The sequence below is a fragment of the Hibiscus syriacus genome, unplaced genomic scaffold, assembly GCF_006381635.1.
Source record: "Hibiscus syriacus cultivar Baekdansim isolate YM2019G1 unplaced genomic scaffold, ASM638163v2 tig00113337_pilon, whole genome shotgun sequence".
Lineage (NCBI taxonomy): Eukaryota > Viridiplantae > Streptophyta > Magnoliopsida > Malvales > Malvaceae > Hibiscus > Hibiscus syriacus.
The window spans coordinates 587,788-608,316 of record NW_024063456.1 but is presented as its reverse complement, the minus strand read 5'-3'; the positions used below and the strand labels follow the sequence as shown (position 1 = coordinate 608,316).

Genomic DNA, 20,529 nt, shown 5'->3' with positions numbered 1-20,529 from the left:
TGATGGAGCTTCGGAACACTGGTTTATTGACTCGGGAGCATCTCAACACATCACACCAGAACCTGTAAATGTTCACAACGTACGGAGTCTAGTACTCTAGTCCTGGTAAAATGATGTTGGTTTGAATATAAGTTCAGTTGCCAGTCTTGCTTAGTTGCTTCTACACGAATATTGCAGCTTAAAAGCCTGATGTGTGTTCCACAAGTAACTAAGAGTTTGATTTCGGTGTCTAAATTTTTTAGTGACAACCGAGTGTTTTTCCAATTTCATGCAAAACACTGTGAAGTCCAGAAAGTACGATTGGTGATTTAAATAAAGTTCAGATACTTTTTTATTAGTTTAATCTATTTTGATAACATTCATATGATTTTGACAATCCCGGTACGTTTCCTACCATGTAATAAACGCAACATCAACATAAAAACTTCGTCATAGATAATCATCAACACCATGGGAAATTGTTTGTTTCTGTGATCCATGAAACACCGAAGAAATTTGTCGCAGCATAATCCTGAAAAAACTGATTACAGTTTAAAAAGGGGCATGACGTTTCTGTTTTCTAGGCAAGCCCTCTAGTGACCACTGCATCCTTGATGAGCCTCAGTGATTCAACGATGTCAGCACACAGCTGGTGAGGGTTTGGAATTGTTCCCTCGTCCACCGATACAACAATCGCCATCTTATCTACGTAACTCTGGAAGTTGATCATCAATGCCTGCAGTTTTCAGTAATCACATCAGCAGCCGATAATTCGAACCAACAACAGTGTAGCTATTCTCAAATGAAAGACTTACATGAGGTTGACCATAAGAACTAGGAGCAAGGAAAGCCAGGGGGTGACCATAAAAACCAATTTCCTCCAAAGGTCCGACCAGATTCGAGAAGCACATCGTTGTGTGAGACAAAATTCTATGGGACAAAGCACTGGCCGTCTGTTTTCAGCATTGGAAAACATACAATCTGATAAGAAATCAGTGAAAAAACTAAGACTTATTAGAAAGATTGGAATCAACCTTGACGCCAAAAATCTTGAGTGCTAACTCAGCAATGGAGAAAGTGAATATAGCTTCAAAGGAGCGTTTCTTTCTGTCAGCTGTGGCCTTAGCATTACGGACATAATCTAATGGATCGTCCCTTAAAGCGATGGTGAAGGGGAGCAGAACATAACCAATCCAATTGCCCCACTTTGTTTCAGCATCTTTCTCCATCATATCAGATAAAGCCTGGCATGCATGCATTAACATGTTTAATTAAGATCATTTAAGAGAGATTAGGGGCAAAAATTAATTGCTAAATTATTTGAGCAAAAGCTACCAACCTGGATTCCTGCAGATGGTCTTAGGTTGATCAGCAAAGTTGTTCGGAGGCGAATTTTCTTCGGAAGGTTATCCTTTTCTATTATTCCTTCATCTTCGTTATTCCCACCTAATTAATAAGAGAAAAAAGTACTATCAACCTTTCCTGTTTCAGTCATAAACTGCATGGTAGTAAGAAATCTTACCATATATTCTGTTGATATAGCGAGACAGACCAGCCTGTGTAATCCCCAAAGCAACATCGTTTATGGTCTGCAGATTGAAAATTTATTAATTTTTTTTCTGCAATAACTGAGATTTTCTTCATAATGCAACACATGGACTTACAGTTTTCATTGCATTCTTCACCAACTTGATATCATCCAAGCTAACTGTCCTGTAAACAATTCGACGAGGATTGAACTCAGATCCAGATGGACCCTTGAGAGGATTCTGAGTATCTTTCAAGAACAAAGTCGTGGCAATGAACATGAAAACATCAACCACGGTATTCCGAAACACCTGAAAGAAAGAACAAAACATGAACATAATTCTCCAGAACCATCTCGTATTATCCTTGTTCTCTTGCTTCCTCTTGACTGGGATAGTCGGCAACGCCATAGGATCATTCGTTTGGCGGGTGCATGCAAGTAGAAGAGACATGAGAGAAGTGCCATCGCCAAGGGAGTGATGGATCCTGAAAACACCAACTGCCTCAGATTCTGGGGTTCTTAAGTTGAGCAAATGGAGGTCCCAAAGAGGCTGCGATTTGTCGATGCCGGTTTTGCTCAGGTTGTAAATGTAATCCTCCAGGAACTTTTCTGTTGAATCGATGTTCGGGTCCACCTTTGGAACGATGACATGTTTTTCCAAATCCACTTCGGTTCTAACCCATTTCATTTCTCCCTTATTTCTTTCATCCATCACCTGCCATTTTTGCCATATCAGTGAATCAAAATGAAATAAAAAAATAAAAACTTGTTTATGATACCTGCAAACTAGAGAAACGAGGGTGTCTAAGCAAAGTATGGCCCAGGTTGGCTTTGACGATGTCTGGGTAAATTCTAGTCTTGCACCCCATGATGGCTATAACATAAACGTTGAAGGTTGGTTCGTGAAAGAGACGAGATGAAGGGCTCAATGGCTCTTCTTCAGCTGTTTTTTGGCTATTCCCGTTCTCTTCTTCTGCTTCTCTTTTGCTTGCTAATGAACCCGTTGCTTTAATCGGTTTGAGAGATTGCTTCCTCCATTTGAGACCATTACTAGATTCCATTTTCACCACAAAAAAGCTTTTCCCACGAAATTCTTTTTGACAATTAACAATGAAAAGGATACAAAACTAAGTATGAGCAGCGCAGAGGTTACGAATTTATCATTTATAGCGAGAGATGCATCATATGTCAGCGTTTATTTTTAGAGTAAAAATGAAAGTAGTCCTATCATGATATATCACTCTTTTTTCTAGTTATATAATTATAAATCAATCATCAAAGATTGAGGAAGATAAAATCATCTTCATCTTCTCTTAAAAAGCTCATCATTTCTTCAAAAGGTGATACGAAGCAAAGTTGGGTTTAAGAGAAGTTTAGGCAATGAAAGCCCTATCAATTAGTATAAAACCATTTTTATGTTGTAAATCCATTGTTCTATCTTTCATCAATCTTTTATTCTTTTATATGATTCTGTTTTATGGTTGTTTGATTAGTTAAAGACGATAGAGAACCCTCCACAGCAAAAGGAAAAGAGAAGGTTTGAGGAAGTGAGCAAGATTTTTTTGGTGTTTTTGTATTAAAGTGGTACACCTCTAATTCCAAATAATAAATTACTATTACAAAATAAATTTTTGAACATTTTATGTAATCTAAACAGGGACGTACAGCGACAAGAGAACAGTGATTTGATCGCTGGAAAACTTTTATAAATGTAACAGAAAATTTATTAGTAGCAATAAATCTGGGGGAGGTTCGCTCTTGGCTTCTTCTTCTTCTTCTTGTATGAGGTCAACTTCCATTAATATGTCACTTCCTCAATTTCTAACACATGGTGGAGTTGTGCGGTGGAAACAACCCAGGTGGCTTCTTTTTGAGGCAATATGTGTTTTATGTTAAATTGGTTAATATATGATAACAACAATGAATAGACCTGTCACTGCAAAACGGTGCAAATAACTTTAATGGCATCAGCAGAACATAAATTCAACCTTATTGTTATTATACCATCCAAGCAACTTTAATTTCTTCTTTTTCAGATAAGTACACAGCAACTCAGTGCTATGTTATAGCAGTATTAGCTCATTGCAGAACATGAATGCTTACCTAACCACTGAACTGAATGGTTTGTCCCGAAACAAAATATATGTGATACTTAAGCAAGGTCAGGGGTTTGAATCCTGACGTTTGCGAATGAAGCAAACTGGATTAGAATGGTCACCCTCGCCTCTGTACTACCCGATCTGGATTAGTCGGTTAATAGATCGGATACCAGTGATTAATTAAAATAAAATAAAATAAAGAAGAAAAATGATAAATAATTTATTTTTCAAAAATTAATAAGAACTAAGTAGCTGATTCATCAACTTGATATCACTAACAATTGAAAGTGACAAAATCATTTCTTCAAATATATATTGATTATAATTCAAATTCAAGTAGGATAAATTCTTTAATTATTTATCAAACATAAAACGTTCTAATAAATAAAAAGAATTGTGGACTCGCCAAATAATTTAATTCTATGGATAATCTCAAGGGAAGGGGAGAATGAGGAAAATTAGTCCAAAAGCTCATATTCTCAACTACTTGGACCAAGCAACAGCTTCGATCTCGTGTTGAGCGCTCCTGTATAATTCAAGACGCTTTGCAAGGTTTGTACGACGCTGCACAACTGCTGGATCCTCATCCAGCAACTTACTCAATTGCCTCGCCTGCAAATATGCCAATTGATTGATTTGGCATGAAAATATCTGCAGTTTGGTCCTACATGTACCGTAAATATATACTTACCTCTTTCCTGCCCAATTCCGTGAAAAAGTAGTCAAGCAAGCTGCGTTTGGCCTCACGAACTTGACAATAAACAATTGACTTGGGAATCGAGTTTCTCAAATTTGCACAAGTCATATTCACATATTGTAGAACATTGCTACCTGTTTTTAACCATCAAATTTGTAGAATGAACATGATGAACAAACATGACAATTATAAAACTCAAAATTGACTCGATCAAAAACTAGCTATATCCCCCAATTGATAGGACTAATCGTATGACAATATGCATAAACCAACTATTACCTATATGTAGGGATGGACTGAGGGGTGTCGAGATAGACCTCCCCAACATTTTGTTATTTCATTCTCTAAAATTCTAATATAATTTTCTAAAATTCCGTACACTTAACATAAAATTTTGTGTTCGTCTCTGATCTAGTATTTACCAACTTGTCGAAGACAATATGCATGAACCAACAGTTAAGTGTTTGTGCCATCTGATACTTACCAACTCGTCGAAGATAGGAGTCGTTATATCGATCTAAGAGTGAATGTGTAGGATTTCCACCCTTCTCACCATCTTGAGGAAGCTTGCGGAAGAATTCAACCGTCAGATAACCACATTCCATATCAACTAGCTGTAGAGTTGCTCTCTTGCTTTCTTCCCTCATTCTTTCCAATGATTCAATTGCAGCATTCCCTACTTCCACTCTCAAAGTTGGGTACTGCTTTAGTTCCTACGTACAAAAAAAAAAAGGAATCTAAGATGTAAAGAGACTATTGACTTTTGTTGATGCTAAAAGGTAAGTTGTGGAGGTTTATTCCTTCTGATTTGGGAGAGTCGCAGCCAGTGATTTTGTAGATGATAAAAGAAAAAAGAAACAGGCTAAAGAAAAAAGAAACAGGCTGAAGAAAACAATGAACAATAGTCTTTGAGTATAAGAGAATGAGAGAGTATTTTTTCAATCTTGCATGAGAATTTATATTGTCATTTATTCTTGATGTAAGACCTAGGGTTATGATGATTATCCGTAAGCTGACAGAGCAAATAAATATGACCGTCTAGTGGATTTGGTCTTATCAAATCTCGTAGACTTGTTAGGAGTCTTATCAAGAAATTGTGGCGGGCTATTATATATAAAACTTCGAAGGTTTCAGTCAGCGCAAGAATTCCTTCGAAGGCTTCAATAGATGGAGGAATGGTTGCGAAGTTGTGACTTGCGGATGAGTTTCTTCGGAGTACAACAACTCTAAAATAACTAACAAGATGTTATAATGCAAGCCAAAAATCATGAAGTTAGCACGACTAGGAACTTACCTGTGTCTCAGATAAAGCCTTCTGAACAATACCTTTTAGAATAGCATGAACCTGAAATTGAATTATGAATCAAACCACACCCTAACAACAAGTTCAGAGTTGATGATTGGTATAGAAATTAATCAAGTACCCCATCAACAGCTGCTTCAGCAGGACCTCTGATAGACACCAAGCAAGATTCGATAAGACGGCGATACCCTTGCTCAGGAGCTATAAGATGTGGCTGGTATCCATCAGCCTCTGTAATTAACTTGCGTATATTTTCAATTGAAAGATGTTTATCGAAGTGCAACCTCTTCAAAGCAGCAGGGAGTTGGTTATCGAATACACCATATATTTTTTCACCTCCAGCGCGTCTGGCAACATTGACATCGCCAAAGGCACATTAAATACATTAACAAGTTGATAAAGCACACTGGTATACAGAAACATACACGCCATCAAGATGTTCTCTGAAGTTTTGATCAAAAGCCCGACAGATTTCCATTGTTGTATACAGCTTCCCCTGCAGAAATAAAGAAGAAGAAAACAACCTGTGAACAACATGCATCGTCTAAGTATCAGAAAATTTGAAAGGGAAAGAACAGGTTAAATACATACACCGGCATCAGTAGCAATAGGCTTCCCAAGGTGGTTCAATTCACCCTCCAGTTCCATAATAGTCTTGTTGATAAGAGACTGGAGGCCTGGTATTCGAGACTTTATCACAGTTTCCAAATGCTGAAAATTTAACCAAATTCAGTAGTAAGAACTACATTAATAACATTAAAACGCATCATACAAATCTATTTACACAGATTCCAAGAAAACAACATTAGCATACCTTAGAAAGCACCTTTCCTAAGTGCTCAGAACCCATCCTGTGAGCAAGGTGACTGTACTCGGGACTATTCTGAAAGTAGTCTCGTTCTCGGCGCCGAGCAGCAATCATATCAACACTCTTGTTAATGTCAGCTTGAGAGCGATTAACAACACCAATCCAAGGAAATTGTAGCTTGTATGCTTTTCCTTCTAGAATCTAAAATCCCAATACGTTACAAGCAAAAAATAGTCAGCAGTGAACAGAGTATATGATTATTGGCAACAAATCGGACAAACATATTGAAACGAATAATAAGTTCAAACACACTTTCATATAAAAGATACTCCTACTATGTTAGAGCTGCTATTAGTATTATATTGTATTATACAATGTCAGCTATATCAACCACTGGAAGAAAAAAAAAAGAACTTACATCAACAGCATCGGTACCCTGGTCCATCAGATCAATCTTCGTTAAAACACCAAATGTCCTGTCTCCTGATTTTTGACAATCGACCAACATGAATTTGATGTAAGTTAAAGGGAAAACTAGGAAGTAATCATCTTATAAATTAAAAAAAAAAAGGTTTTAATGCTGAATATGATGGATAGTTTATATCAATAAACAATCTATTTCTCCGGCCAGAAGGAAATTGTCCTCGCAGCCAATGTGAAAATTATCAAACCATCTAATGAAACCCAACAAATGCCAATTCCCCACACATTTTTTTCTTGCCTCTAAGCAGGACCCTTACCATAAAATGTGTTCTATGTAGAATAATAACTGCTAAATGCCAATTACTGCTATTCATGCTTGTTATAGCACAGACCCAGTAGTTGAAAATTCACAGGTAACAGGCAACGAAAGCAAGGAAAAGCTAAAGAAAACTGTCTGACAAGCAAAGGGAATGTAGTTCATTTCTTTAACTGGCAATGACTTCCAGCCGATTTTCCATTTCCATATTCACCTCATACAATTTCTCCCTACTAGTTGAAGGGAGGCTGTTAAGCCTATTTATTTTGTTTTACCTCCCTTCTTTCACCTATTTCTGTTCTAGCAAGTTGATTTCTTTCTACTATCTACTTTATAAAATAAAACAATGTCTGTTATATAAAACATGAAAGAATATTGACCAAATCTATACCTTTTGGGTCAACCTCACGCGCGATCTTTATTGCATCCGAAGTGGCAAGATCCTGATTAGCAGGAGATATTGCCAGTATGATACAGTTGGGCTGCAATGAGAAACAAGCATAGCATAATTTTCATTTTCTTTATCTTTTGAGAAAATATATACCTCTATACATTAAAAATTAATAAAACAATGATATTTTAGGTTGAACTCAATCAACTTCATAAACAATTGCATGTTTATGAACAAAAGTTGGACAGAAGAATCAGATGAACAATATAATTTATACCATTTTCAATTATAGGTTTAGCTACAAAGAATAAGCAGGAACCAACCCACTTCTGCCTCTTTACCTTTTCAATATATGACCGAACCATGTTCTCGATGTCCTGCACAATTGTTTCAGATTGACCCTCTACGACACAAGTCGATTACCATATAAGCTGACATGAATATGACAACATAAACAAACATGCAAAAGGTGAGACACTAACCAATAGCTACTTTTGTAAGTCCAGGGAGATCAATTAGTGTCAAGTTCACCACTGCCAAGGTGTTAAAGCAAAATAATAAGTAAAAGAAAAGATATAAGAAATGCACTGGCAGCCAACAGTTTTGAAGTTCAAAACATGGCGGTCATAATCAAGCAAATTTCAAGAGAATCTACAGATGAATTGAAGCCTCTAACTAATACCAACGATTGAAAGGCTCATTTTCAGTGTAAACAACATAGTGGTTTATTTTGAGCCTAACGGGTATTTTAGCCCCAACTTTCTCGAAAAAATTAATTAACCCTTTGAAAAACGTATCCAATTGATCTTTTAAAAGAGTTCGATGAATAATTTAATCATTAAAAATAATAATTAAGAAACTATTAAAAATTAAAAATATTTAAAATATTTAAAAATACAAAAAAAATATTCAACAATAAATTTCAAACCTTTAAAAATAAAAATCGATAAAACAATAAAAATCATGCCTGACTAAACAATTATGGAGAAACTCAAATTGGTATCATCTTGTTATGTCGATTGCTTCTAAAATTTTAAATTTGAAGTCTAAAATAATATTAATGAATACAAAATTATATATTTTAAATTATAAAAGACAATCTCATAAATCATTGTTGTTCTAATATAAGATGAAATTTATTAAAGTAATGTCAGAGTCAAGTTGTAGATGAATTGTAGAAGATACGTTAAATGAATGCATTTAATATCTTGAAATTTATAACGCCTATTTATGAAAAGGAATTAAACAAGTTGACCAGCAGTCTCTCTCACCATTAGGGGAGTAGATACTGAGATGGATTGGGACAGTAGAGATTTGTTTGCTACGACCAGTTTCTCGATCTGTCTCGTCAGAAATCTCCTGTCTAACAGCAGCTGCATGAGGTGTATATGAGCTTAGCCTTCAAGATTAAACAAACATACAAACAACTAAAAGAAACTGGACAAATTAACTCAACAACACCACATTAAAATGAATTCATAACTTAAGAAGCTGAGAATGAAAATGCTAAGTAGTTAACTCTTAACAGAAAGCATACCGAAATCGGTGAATCTCTTTTTCGGAAGATGCATAAATTCTGCATATTCTTTTCCTTCGTTGATCCTATGAAGTTGCAACACAAGAGGACGCCTTGTAACAATCCCTGCAAACATGTTTTTTTTTTCCTCGTCATATCCACGTTTTTACATTTCATAGATGTTAGGTATGGCTCATAAATATACCAGTAAAGAGGACAGGAGATGGAGCGGAGTGAGCGAAGCGAACATCAACTGTCCTTACAAAGAAAGTCTCGTTGTGGGGTTACAAAATTATGTGGGTTGGGGGTGCGGGGGCATAGCCCCGCGGTACGGTACAGGGTTGATTTTGTAATTATGTACCAGGGTTTTCTATTATAAATAGAAATGTAACCTAGACCTAAAATATCGTTGAATAAAACTTCTAGCGCCGCCTAGGCACCGAGGACGTAAGCACATTGCCGAACCTCGTAAAATTCTCGTGTTCTTTCGTTTTCTTTACCCGTTTTCGTCAACAATTGGTATCAGATGTCAGGAGCAAAATTCGAAGTCGCGAAATTCGATGGTCAGGGTAACTTCGGATTATGGCAAACGAGGGTGAAGGATCTATTGGCGCAGCAAGGGATCTTGAAGGCTTTGCGACCTACAAAGCCGGCGTCGATGGATGAGGAAGATTGGGAAGAATTGCAGCAGCGAGCAGCAGGAACCATACGATTATGCTTGGAGAACGAGGTCATGTATCACGTCATGCATCTATCGTCTCCAGACGAAATTTTGAGGAAGTTGGAAAGTCAGTTTATGTCCAAATCCTTAACGACAAAACTGTATCTGAAGCAGCGGCTGTATGGGCTGAAGATGCAGGACGATCACGATTTGGCGCAACACGTGAATGTCTTCAATCAAATCGTTTCTGATCTGGCTCGGCTTGATGTGAAAATTGAGGATGAAGACAGAGCGATGATTCTGTTGTGTTCGTTGCCTTCCTCTTACGAACACATGGTGACTACTCTTACATATGGGAAAGAGACTATCAACGTTGAGGAGATTACTGCAGCCTTGTTGGCTCACAACCAGCGGAAGCAGAATGCAGGGGAAAGCTCTCAAGTCGATAGCTTATATGTCAAGGGTAATCGAGATCGTGGACGAAAGCCAGAGAAGGCAGGGTCCGGGAAGCGGAATTCCAGATCCAAATCCAGGGATAAGAAGACGATTCACTGTTACAAGTGCAAGGAGGCGGGACATATGAAGCGAGACTGTCCGAAGTTGAAAAAGCAGACTGATGAGAAGCGTGATGGCTCATCCAAGTCTGTGAACGTGGTCGAGGATGATACTTCTGATTGCAGTGAGGGTGATATGCTTTCTATTTCAACGACACAATTGACGGATGCTTGGATTCTTGATTCTGGATGTTCTTATCACATCACGCCAAATAGGGAATGGTTTTCGACATACAGGCCGGTTAATTCTGGTTCGGTTTATTTGGGTGATGATCGATGTTGCAATATTGTTGGTATTGGTGATGTCAGAATTAAGATGCACGATGGCTCCGTTCGGACGTTGAGTGGTGTTCGACATATCCCAGACTTGAAGAAGAATTTGATTTCCTTGGGCACTTTGCACAAGAATGGTTTTATCCCTAAGGCTGACGAGGATAGGGAAACCATTCGGATTGTTAAAGGAGCATTGACTGTGATGAAAGGCAAGATGACTGCAGGGAATATCTACAGATTGTTAGGGAGTACCGTTGCAGGTGGAGTTCACTCTGTTGAGTCATGTGATGATAAGACAAACTTGTGGCATATGCGCCTTGCTCATCTTAGTGAACGTGGTATGGCAGAATTACACAAGAGAAACTTGTTGCATGGTGTCAAAAGCTGTAAGCTCGATTTTTGCAAGTATTGTGTTCTTGGTAAACAGACTAAAGTCCGTTTCAAGACTGCGAAGCACACAACTCAAGGGATTCTTGATTATGTGCATTCTGATGTATGGGGGCCTTCCACGACATCGTCTTTGGGTGGATCTAGGTACTATGTTACTTTTATTGATGATTTTTCACGGAAAGTTTGGGTGTATTTTTTGAAACAGAAATCTGAAGTTTTTGAGAAGTTCAAGCTGTGGAAAGCTGAGGTAGAAAACCAAACAAGACGAAAAATTAAGTGTTTGCGGTCTGACAATGGTACGGAGTACACAGATTCACAGTTCCTACAATTCTGTAAGGAGCATGGGATTCAGAGGCATTTTACAGTGCGCAAGACACCATAACAGAATGGTGTTGCGGAACGAATGAACAGGTCGTTGAATGAAAGAGCCAGATGTTTGCGGTTGAATGCGGGGCTTCCCAAACACTTCTGGGCTGAGGCTGTTAACATGGCGTGTTACCTTATCAACAGATCGCCAAGGGCATCGCTGGCTGGGAAAGTTGCAGAAGAGGTATGGACTGGTCATGATGTTAGTTTTGATAACTTACGGATTTTTGGTTGTCCTGCTTATGTGCATGTACCTGCTGATGAGATCCAACTTGATGCAAATCGAAGGAGTGCATTTTTCTGGGTTACAAGAAAGGTGTCAAAGGATTCAAGTTCTGGGATCCAGTTGCGAAGAAAGTTGTGATTAGTAGAGATGTCGTTTTTGATGAACAGTCTATGTTGCAGCAGAAGCAAGACACGACAGTGGTAGATTTCGAGCAGTTTCCAGTTGAGAAACCAGAAACTTCTCAACCAACTTCTGGTGGTTCCACTACGGATGATTTGCAGGATTATAGTTTCGCCAGAGACAGGGTGAGACGGACGAATATAAAGCCTCCGAACAGATTGGGTTTTGAAGACTTGGTATCTTTTGCACTTACTGTTAGCAATGATGATCCAGTTACTTTTCATGATGCCGTTACTAGTCAGGAAAACGACAAGTGGATGGCAGCCATGGTTGAGGAGATGGAGTCTTTGAATCACAATCGCACATGGGAGTTAGTTCCCCTTCCTGAGGGTAAGAAGCCGATTGGTTGCAAATGGGTGTATAAGAAGAAACCAGCAGTAACAGAAAAGAGGGGGAGAAGTTCAAGGCTCGTTTGGTAGCGAAGGGTTTTTCACAGCAGAAAGGAGTTGATTATGATGAAATCTTTTCTCCTGTGGTCAGGCACACTTCAATCCGAGCAGTACTTGCATTGGTGGCTAGTTGGGATTTGCATTTAGAGCAGATGGATGTTAAAACTGCTTTTTTGCATGGTGATTTAGAGGAGCAGATCTACATGCGGCAACCTGAAGGTTTCACTCAACCTGGAAACGAGCATTTAGTTTGCAGATTGAAGAAATCTTTGTACGGGTTAAAACAGTCTCCGAGACAGTGGTATAAACGGTTTGACTCCTATATGATCAAGATTGGCTACAACCGATGTGAGTATGATTGTTGTGTCTATGTTAAGAGCCTTGATGATGGTTCTTTTATTTTTCTATTACTGTATGTTGATGATATGTTGATTGCTGCGAAGAACATGGATGATGTTATCGTTTGAAAACTTTATTGAGTCAGGAATTTGATATGAAGATTTAGGTGCTGCAAAGAAAATTCTTGGAATGGAAATTTGCAGGGACAGAGACTCAAGGAAACTGCGGTTATCTCAACGGGGTTATGTTGAGAAAATGCTAGAAAGGCTTGCGATGAGCAGCGCGAAACCAGTTAGCACTCCATTGGCGAATCACTTTAAGCTCTCATCAGAACAGTGCCCTAAGACAGATAAGGAAGCTGAAAATATGGCAAAGGTTCCGTATTCTAATGCTGTTGGCTGCTTGATGTATGCGATGGTATGTACTCGTCCTGATTTAGCTCATGCTGTTAGTCAAGTTTGTAAGTACATGTCTAAACCTGGTAAGCAACATTGGGATGCAGTCAAGTGGATCTTTCGGTACTTAAAGGGTACTGTGGGACATGGAATTGTTTTTGGGAGTCAGCGGGATAATCCTTTGGTTGTAGGATATGTGGATTCAGATTATGCAGGTGACTTGGATAATAGAAGATCTACGACAGGGTATGTGTTTACTCTTGGTGGAGGGCCTATTTGTTGGAAGTCTACTGTTCAATATGTCGTGGCACTATCTACAACTGAAGCTGAATACATGGCAGCGGCTGAAGCTGCAAAAGAAGCTTTATGGCTTACTGGTTTAGTGAAGGAGTTGGGTGTTCAACAAGGTGGAGTTCAGTTGCTTTGTGATAATCAAAGTGCTATTTACTTGGCTAAGAATCAGGTGTATCGTGCTAGAACTAAACATATTGATGTAAGGTTCCACAAGATCAGAGAGTTGGTTGCATCTGGAGAGGTTTTGTTTCAGAAGGTACATACTGATGAGAATGCCGCTGATATGTTCACCAAGCCAGTTACGACAGACAAGTTCAAGCATTGCTTGGACTTGTTGAATGTTTCGAGTTGTTAAAGAAGCAAGGTAACCCAACCCACATTGAAGTTTCCAAGGGGCAGGATATTCGCCAAGGTGGAGATTTGTTAGGTATGGCTCATAAATATACCAGTAAAGAGGACAGGAGATGGAGCGGAGTGAGCGAACATCAACTGTCCTTACAAAGAAAGTCTCGTTGTGGGGTTACAAAATTATGTGGGTTGGGGGTGCGGGGGCGTAGCCCCCGCGGTACGGTACAGGGTTGATTTTGTAATTATGTACCAGGGTTTTCTATTATAAATAGATATGTAACCTAGACCTAAAATATCATTGAATAAAACTTTTAGCGCCGCCTAGGCACCGAGGACGTAAGCACATTGCCGAACCTCGTAAAATTCTCGTGTTCTTTCGTTTTCTTTACCCGTTTTCGTCAACAATAGATGAGGTAAAAAAATTAAGAAGAAAAATATTACCTGCACCACGAGGTAAAAAGTCTTTTCCAACAATACTTTCCAGCACAGATGACTTTCCAGAACTCTACATGCATTGGTATTAAATCAAAATCTTGTCACGAACACACACAAAAAGTGAATCATTGATATATCATATTAATGGGACTAATTTCAATAAATTCAAACTTCAAATTGGGAAATGAAAGCACAACCAAGAAGATCATAGTTGCATTTTGAGGAGAGAAATTATAATTGTTGGTCAAAATAACAAAAAAATCAAACGGCAAATCAAATGCAGCAAATCGGTGAAACACAAAAGAAAATAATTATTCAAAAAAGAAGAAGAAAAGGAACATTGAAATGATAAACATATTAGTAGAGTTATAAGGATGAAGACCGTACTTGGCCACCGACGACGGCGATCGCAGGCAAGGAATCCCAAAGGGTAGGCAATGCGCTTTCGTCGCCATGGTCACCAAGTGCCGTACATGCTCTCTGTAGCTTATTCACCAACGATATCAAATTCTCCATGTTGTAGAAACCGGATCAAAAGAAAAAAGACGAGTTAAGGTGTCGACTTGGAAGTTAGCTCTCTTTTTTTAGGAGAGAAAGAATTTGTTTTCTTTGATTTAGAAATTTTTTTTAAATGAAAGACGCAGGCAATCGAGAACTTGGGTTGGCGAAGGAACCGGGAAAAATTCGGACAGAGTCGTTAATTAAATTTTTAAGGCTAAATTATAGGGGTGACCACCAAACTATGGTCATAAACTATTTTGACCACCAACGTTTGAAAGAGATCAAAAAGACAACCCAACTATTAAAATGATTCATTCTAGCCACTGGCTGTTAATTTGTAATGGACGTGAGTTAATAAAATTAGAATAATTGTATATTTGATCCTTAATATTTTCACATTTTATCAATTAGTAACTATTTTAATTCAATTAAATAAATTTAACCCTCCAATCCAGATGTACCACGTGTTACTATATGATTGGAAGGTTAATTTAATTACTTTTAATATTTTTATTAAATAAATTTTATCTCCAATCAAGTGGTGACAGGTGTTACCACCGCCTTAAGGGTACCTAAGGCAAGCCTTTGCCATTGAGTCAGGCCATCTTTCTAGTTTTAAAGTGTACAATCTTTTATATATTGTGTTTGAGATTATTTCACACAAACATATATACACACATATAATATTTTATATATAATATATATTAATTTATTAAAAAAAATCTAATACATATTTTACATATATTTAAATTATAGTCAATGTAAGACTTAAAAATAAAAATGAGTTTAATATTTTTATTTTAGGATTTGGATTCTCTAAATAATTTTAATATATTATTTGCTTACTATAATTTATATATTATTATTTAAAAATAATTGTAAAAAATAATTTAAATAAAAAATATTAAACTTATTTTTATTTTGTGATTTGGATTCTCTAACTAATTTTAACATAATTTTATTTTTAATATAATTTGTATATTATATTTTTAAAATATTTGTAAAAAATAATTTAAATAAAAAATATTAAATTCATTTTATTTTTTAAGTCTTACATTAACTATAATGTAATATATATATTTATGAAATATAATTTATTTATTAGATTTGTTTTAATAATTTAATATGTGTGTATATATGCTTGTGTGAAATAATTTCAAAACACAATATAAAAAAAATTGTGTACTTTAGAACCAAAAAGACGGCTTGGCTCAATGGCAAAGACTTACTTATCCGGTGATCTTTCGAAACCCCCAAGTTCCCTTCATTTCAGTTACTGTTTGGAGCTCCTGTCTTATTTTACTTTCTTCATTATTAAACTTGTTTTCTTCATTTCATATAAGCACTTTAACTCAACATAACATTATGGTAATTAAACTCCATGTTATAGTAAATTGTTTTCTTTTCTTATTTTATTTGATTTCTGCAGCATATTGTGAACTGCACACCATCCTTCCACTTTTACACCAAAAGAATAGCACGTGAGTGGTGGATTCAGAAATTTAGAAATAGGGTTAAAAAATATTTAATGTTTTTTTCAATGAATATGTTAAAACTTCTTCTTTTTTCTTCCTACAATATATTAAATTATATTTAATATCTAATATAAAATAATGAGTATACATTTGACCTCTATAAAGCTCATATACATCCGCTCCTGTAGGAGAGCCTATCATAACTTATGTTCCTTTTCTCATTGCAGTGCAGTTTGTCTATGCTAGCTCGTTGCTACTCTTTTCTCTGATAAGCAAGATTCCATATATGTTAACAAAAAGTAAACTTGCATTATAGTTTTTGAGGAAATTACGGACGCACGCAAGATTTTATGTTTGGGACAAAGTTAAACTTAGAGGGAGAATTTAAATTTATAAAATTTCAAGAGAACAAAAATATATTTTAAGTAGAGAATACATAAAAATAATAATAAAATTTATGGTAATTTTAAATTTTTAGGAGGTGAATGTCCCCACCCACCCCCTCGATACATCCGTGAAACCTCTTATAGGTGTTTAACACATCCATAAACTTCTAGCGTAAAGATATTTGAACGTCAAACCCACATTCGTTACCATAAAAAATGATCCACATGATTGCATCATCCTCAGTCGGAAATCAGTGTTTCTTGAGGATTGAGGATTTCTTTAAAGACGAGGGTCTATTATGGACGCTTACAATACAAAGATCAATGGGACAAGCTGCTTTTTCAAGACATTATTGCGTATTCTTGCTGCTACATCTATTGACTTTGATTTTTAGTGGGAGCATTGCTAAAATTCTTGATGAGCGAAGGGAAATTAGAGAGATGCTCGAGGAATTTGAACCTCCTTCCACTTTCTCAATGAAACGAGATAGGGTGGGAGATGAAAGAATATCCGCAAGGAAGTCATCATGTTTTGAAATTTCTTCCACCAATCGTTATCAAGTTAATTGGTCAAACGACGGATCAAAAAGTATCTTATATGCTCAAACGATACCAAGTGAGGTCATTTATCTTGTCACATCAACATTTTATTACCGTAGTAATAGTTGTTAATGATAAGTTACCGATTTATTATAAATCGATAATTCTATACTATATACTTATTGAAATAAATTTTAAAATACTCAAACATTAGTTAGTAAGCTTACCCAATTTTAAAATACAATGATATTAAATATTTAACTAAAATGTGTATTATTTTTATAATCCTATACTATATACTTATTGAAATAAATTTTTATTTAAATTATTAATATTGTATAATTCATTAAAATAAAGATAAACCACTTGTTTAATTATCTACCTATTACTCAGTTTTTGTTTCGGTCAATAAACTATTGAGTGATAGTTGAGTGACAGAAACTAAAAAATAGGCGGCTGCTTCTGTGACCTCTTGTAACCGCTTTATTTGTAATTCTTATTGGGACGAAGCTTATTCTGACTCTAAAGTTCAGCATCTACTTCGTATGCGGTCTGACCGCCGACCTTTGCTTCTTCTTGTGGGCAATCTTGGTGGTAAAAGATCCTCTCCTCTATTCTGTTACTTCTTCGGTTGGCGTCTTCATGATGATTTTCGTCGGTTGGTTTCGAACAACTAGGTTTCCTCTGGTAACATCACTGATTCTATTAAATCTTTCTCGTTGGCTGCAACTAATTGGAATAAAAACGTTTTTGGTTTCATTGGTTCCAAAAACTCAAAAAGCATAATATCATGGCTCATCTTCGGGGTGTTCAAAGAGTTTTGGGTATCCGGCCCTCTCCTTTCCTCAAAAATCTTGAAGAGGAACTGCTAACGGATATTGAAAACCTCTTGATCAAGAAGCTTTTGTGGCGCCAAAAATCTTGCTCGGATTGGATCCACCTGGGTGATCGCAGCACTGCTTATTTCCATAGGAAAGCTATTCTCCGTAAGCAGCGCAACCGTATTAATGCTCTCAAACTTGCTAATGGAATTTGGTGTTCTGGTGATACTATTCTAAAGGAAGAAGATGGCAATTACAACTTGTACAATTTCTAGGGAATTTTTAAAATTGACTTGAAACGGTTTTGAGCATAAATTGTTGCCCTGTTTTTTTTATCTCTCCTTAATTAAAATTTTATATCTTTTTGTATACACCTCGAAATCATTAACCGTTTGTTTTAAATGAAACTAAGCTGATATACAAATCCAACGGTATAGAGATCATCGTCTAATCACCTATGCATAATTTATAGTGATTTTCTAAATTATTGTTCAAATCATAATTTATAGACAACTTTTCCTAGTTAACATCCTTAGCTTATTTCATAATTCTATTAGCTTACGAAATGAACATTTATACATGAATCACAAATCTCATAATATTTAAGAGTCACTTATTACCATAGTAACTTCGTCACTGGTTCATCGCAAGCCAAAATTCGTTTGAAAACATAAACACAAATTAAATATGCACTCACATTGGCCTCAATATCGAACATTTTTCTACAATAATCTTCTCAATCCCGCACTTTTTCCTTCCTTTTTGAGTCAATTGGATCGCTAGATTTATTATCGTCTGACAACATCATTTAATAACATAAAATATTCAAAATATATGTTAGTATCTTACTAACATAATTTAAACTTAATAATATAAAAGTCTATAGAAATAAAATTGATATAAAACTAAATCATAAATCCATAATAATTTCAACTTCCCAAAATCTTCCTTGAATCCATTTTCATCATCTTTCCTTCAACTTTTGCAAATTTCACAATTAAACCACTAATTATGAATTCCCTTTTAGAATTCATATTAACCTTTCCATTTAATTCATAATGATCCTTCACCATTATGATCTTCACATAATTTACTAAAATTTTCAACACGGTAATTTTCTTAACAAATAATACCATCACTTTCAAAAACTCAAAATTAAGTCCTAACTTAAAATTCCATATTTTTCCATCAAATTCCATCATCGTACTTATCCAAATTTGCACTTTGATCCTTAATCATTAGTCTAACTTAAAATTCCAGCATTTCAAAATTAAAATTCAACATTGTAACACATTTATGCAATAATGTCCTACAATTTTCAAATCTTGTAAAATAGTATTTTTTTTTCTATTTCAAGCTTCCAAATTGATCACCAAAGCTTGTAGGACACATCTAATATCAATACTAAATCATAGGAAATTTTTCAATATTTTTCCCTAAATTTTCCCCCTATGGCCGAATGTCCCAAGTCATCTAGGGCTTGATTTCCATTTAATTAAAAGCATGAATTCAACTTCCTTACATCAAATTCATGCTATTTCAATCATCACAACATCAAATTAAATCAAAATTCAACCATTCTTAACAAACCCTAGTATGACCGAATGTATTATTTAACTCTACACTCGATTTTCATCATCACACATACTTGAAAATTAATCTACAGCATCAAAAGCATAATAATCTTCCATTACATCTTCAAAATCAAACATGTTCTTCATAAACCTAATCACCAAACTCATCATACAAGCATGATTTCCATGAAATTTTTATATCAATTAATAGAATTTCAAGAAGATTAATTCTCTATCTAATAGCTTAATCCAAAAAGCAATCGAATAAGTTTAAAAATGAGCTTGAAAATTTTTACATCTTTTAGCTATGGTATTCACGGTTTGTTGGAGAAGAACAATTTCTTGAATTTTCCGTATTAATTAACTAATACACATGTCTTTATAAGAATATAAATGAATTTAAAATTCATTATAATTAGTTTACCATTTTGTCATTAATAAAACTTGATAATTTCAACCATGTCATTGCAATATCATCTATTAAAATATTTCTTAGTTAAATATGAACCAATTTGGCTTTGATTTTTTACTTTGACCATACACTTTTTGAAAATTGCATTTTGGTCACCAAATTCCCACTACTCTCGGCCAAATTTGTCCAACTGACTTCGATTCCACTAATTTATGCTAAATTTCACTAATCTAAAGTATGTAAATAATATTTCCAACCTTTATCTAGCATCCTTCAAATTTTCGTGAAATTTCGATTCGATCCAATTACCCAATTTCTATATCAAACTTTATCGTTTTATAGCTTTTAATACAAATATCGTACCAAAAATTTGATTCCTACGAAAATTCTTGTTTTAGGCCACACTGTTTATTTACATACTAAAATATATAATTTTTCAAAATTATATTTTTTGTCCTTACACTTTTACAAAGTTTATACTTTAGCTACCAAACTTTGAAAACTTACATTTTAGTCACTAACCAAAATTTGGGGTATTACACGGCTAGAGAGAGAAGGTCTGATCGCACTTCTTCTTTCTTGTTTTCTTTTTCATTCATGTTTGGGAGTTTCTTTTATCTTGTATTTCTTTTGCACCCAACCATCAACTAAATTTAATTGGCTTGGGTGGTTGGGATTTTTTGTGGTTGTGAAAGCTATTTGGATTAGTTTGAATTCTTGATTCTCTTTTTTATTCAAAGTTTGTTCATTATTAGTTCTTTAATTGATTTCGAGTGAATTGGCAGAGGATCTCGAGAGTTTATCCATTTATCTAATATCATGAGAGTTAGATCCAATAAACGAATGAGCATGGTCTTCATTTAAATGAAAGTTGGTGAAAATTAATCCATCTTAGGAATAAGATTCAGAT

General features: G+C 35.6%; 2 protein-coding genes across 2 annotated transcripts; both read right to left on the bottom strand.

Moving 5' to 3' along the window:
• Positions 1-516: 516 nt before the first annotated feature.
• Positions 517-2,568, bottom strand: LOC120186261 (O-acyltransferase WSD1-like). The gene is made up of 7 exons (XM_039190246.1): positions 2,287-2,568; positions 1,644-2,222; positions 1,502-1,568; positions 1,319-1,425; positions 1,014-1,223; positions 795-932; positions 517-715 (listed from the first exon to the last, which is right to left on the bottom strand). The coding sequence occupies exons 1-7, from the start codon at positions 2,566-2,568 to the stop codon at positions 560-562; spliced, it is 1,539 nt and encodes a 512-aa protein (XP_039046177.1). The 3' UTR covers positions 517-559.
• A 1,514-nt stretch (positions 2,569-4,082) lies between these two features.
• LOC120186190 (dynamin-related protein 1B) lies at positions 4,083-14,479 on the bottom strand. The gene is made up of 16 exons (XM_039190190.1): positions 14,298-14,479; positions 13,917-13,980; positions 9,082-9,186; positions 8,816-8,917; positions 8,027-8,077; positions 7,886-7,947; positions 7,545-7,635; positions 6,833-6,897; positions 6,421-6,615; positions 6,198-6,317; positions 6,032-6,102; positions 5,728-5,953; positions 5,598-5,648; positions 4,788-5,016; positions 4,298-4,437; positions 4,083-4,218 (listed from the first exon to the last, which is right to left on the bottom strand). The coding sequence occupies exons 1-16, from the start codon at positions 14,424-14,426 to the stop codon at positions 4,090-4,092; spliced, it is 1,830 nt and encodes a 609-aa protein (XP_039046121.1). The 5' UTR covers positions 14,427-14,479; the 3' UTR covers positions 4,083-4,089.
• Positions 14,480-20,529: the final 6,050 nt, after the last annotated feature.

Bases quoted from the DNA above. Each gene is read 5' to 3' on its own strand.
- LOC120186261 (XM_039190246.1), bottom strand. From the start codon at position 2,568: ATGGAATCTAGTAATGGTCTCAAATGGAGGAAGCAATCTCTCAAACCG. The intron at 1,426-1,501 runs GTAAGATTTCTT...CTTATTAATTAG, and splicing joins CTATATCAACAGAATATATG to GTGGGAATAACGAAGATGAA. The intron at 933-1,013 runs GTTGATTCCAAT...TGCTGAAAACAG, and splicing joins TCAAGATTTTTGGCGTCAAG to ACGGCCAGTGCTTTGTCCCA.
- LOC120186190 (XM_039190190.1), bottom strand. From the start codon at position 14,426: ATGGAGAATTTGATATCGTTGGTGAATAAGCTACAGAGAGCATGTACG. The intron at 9,187-13,916 runs GTAATATTTTTC...ACATGTTTGCAG, and splicing joins CTTTTTACCTCGTGGTGCAG to GGATTGTTACAAGGCGTCCT. The intron at 4,219-4,297 runs GTAAGTATATAT...GCATATTTGCAG, and splicing joins CGGAATTGGGCAGGAAAGAG to GCGAGGCAATTGAGTAAGTT.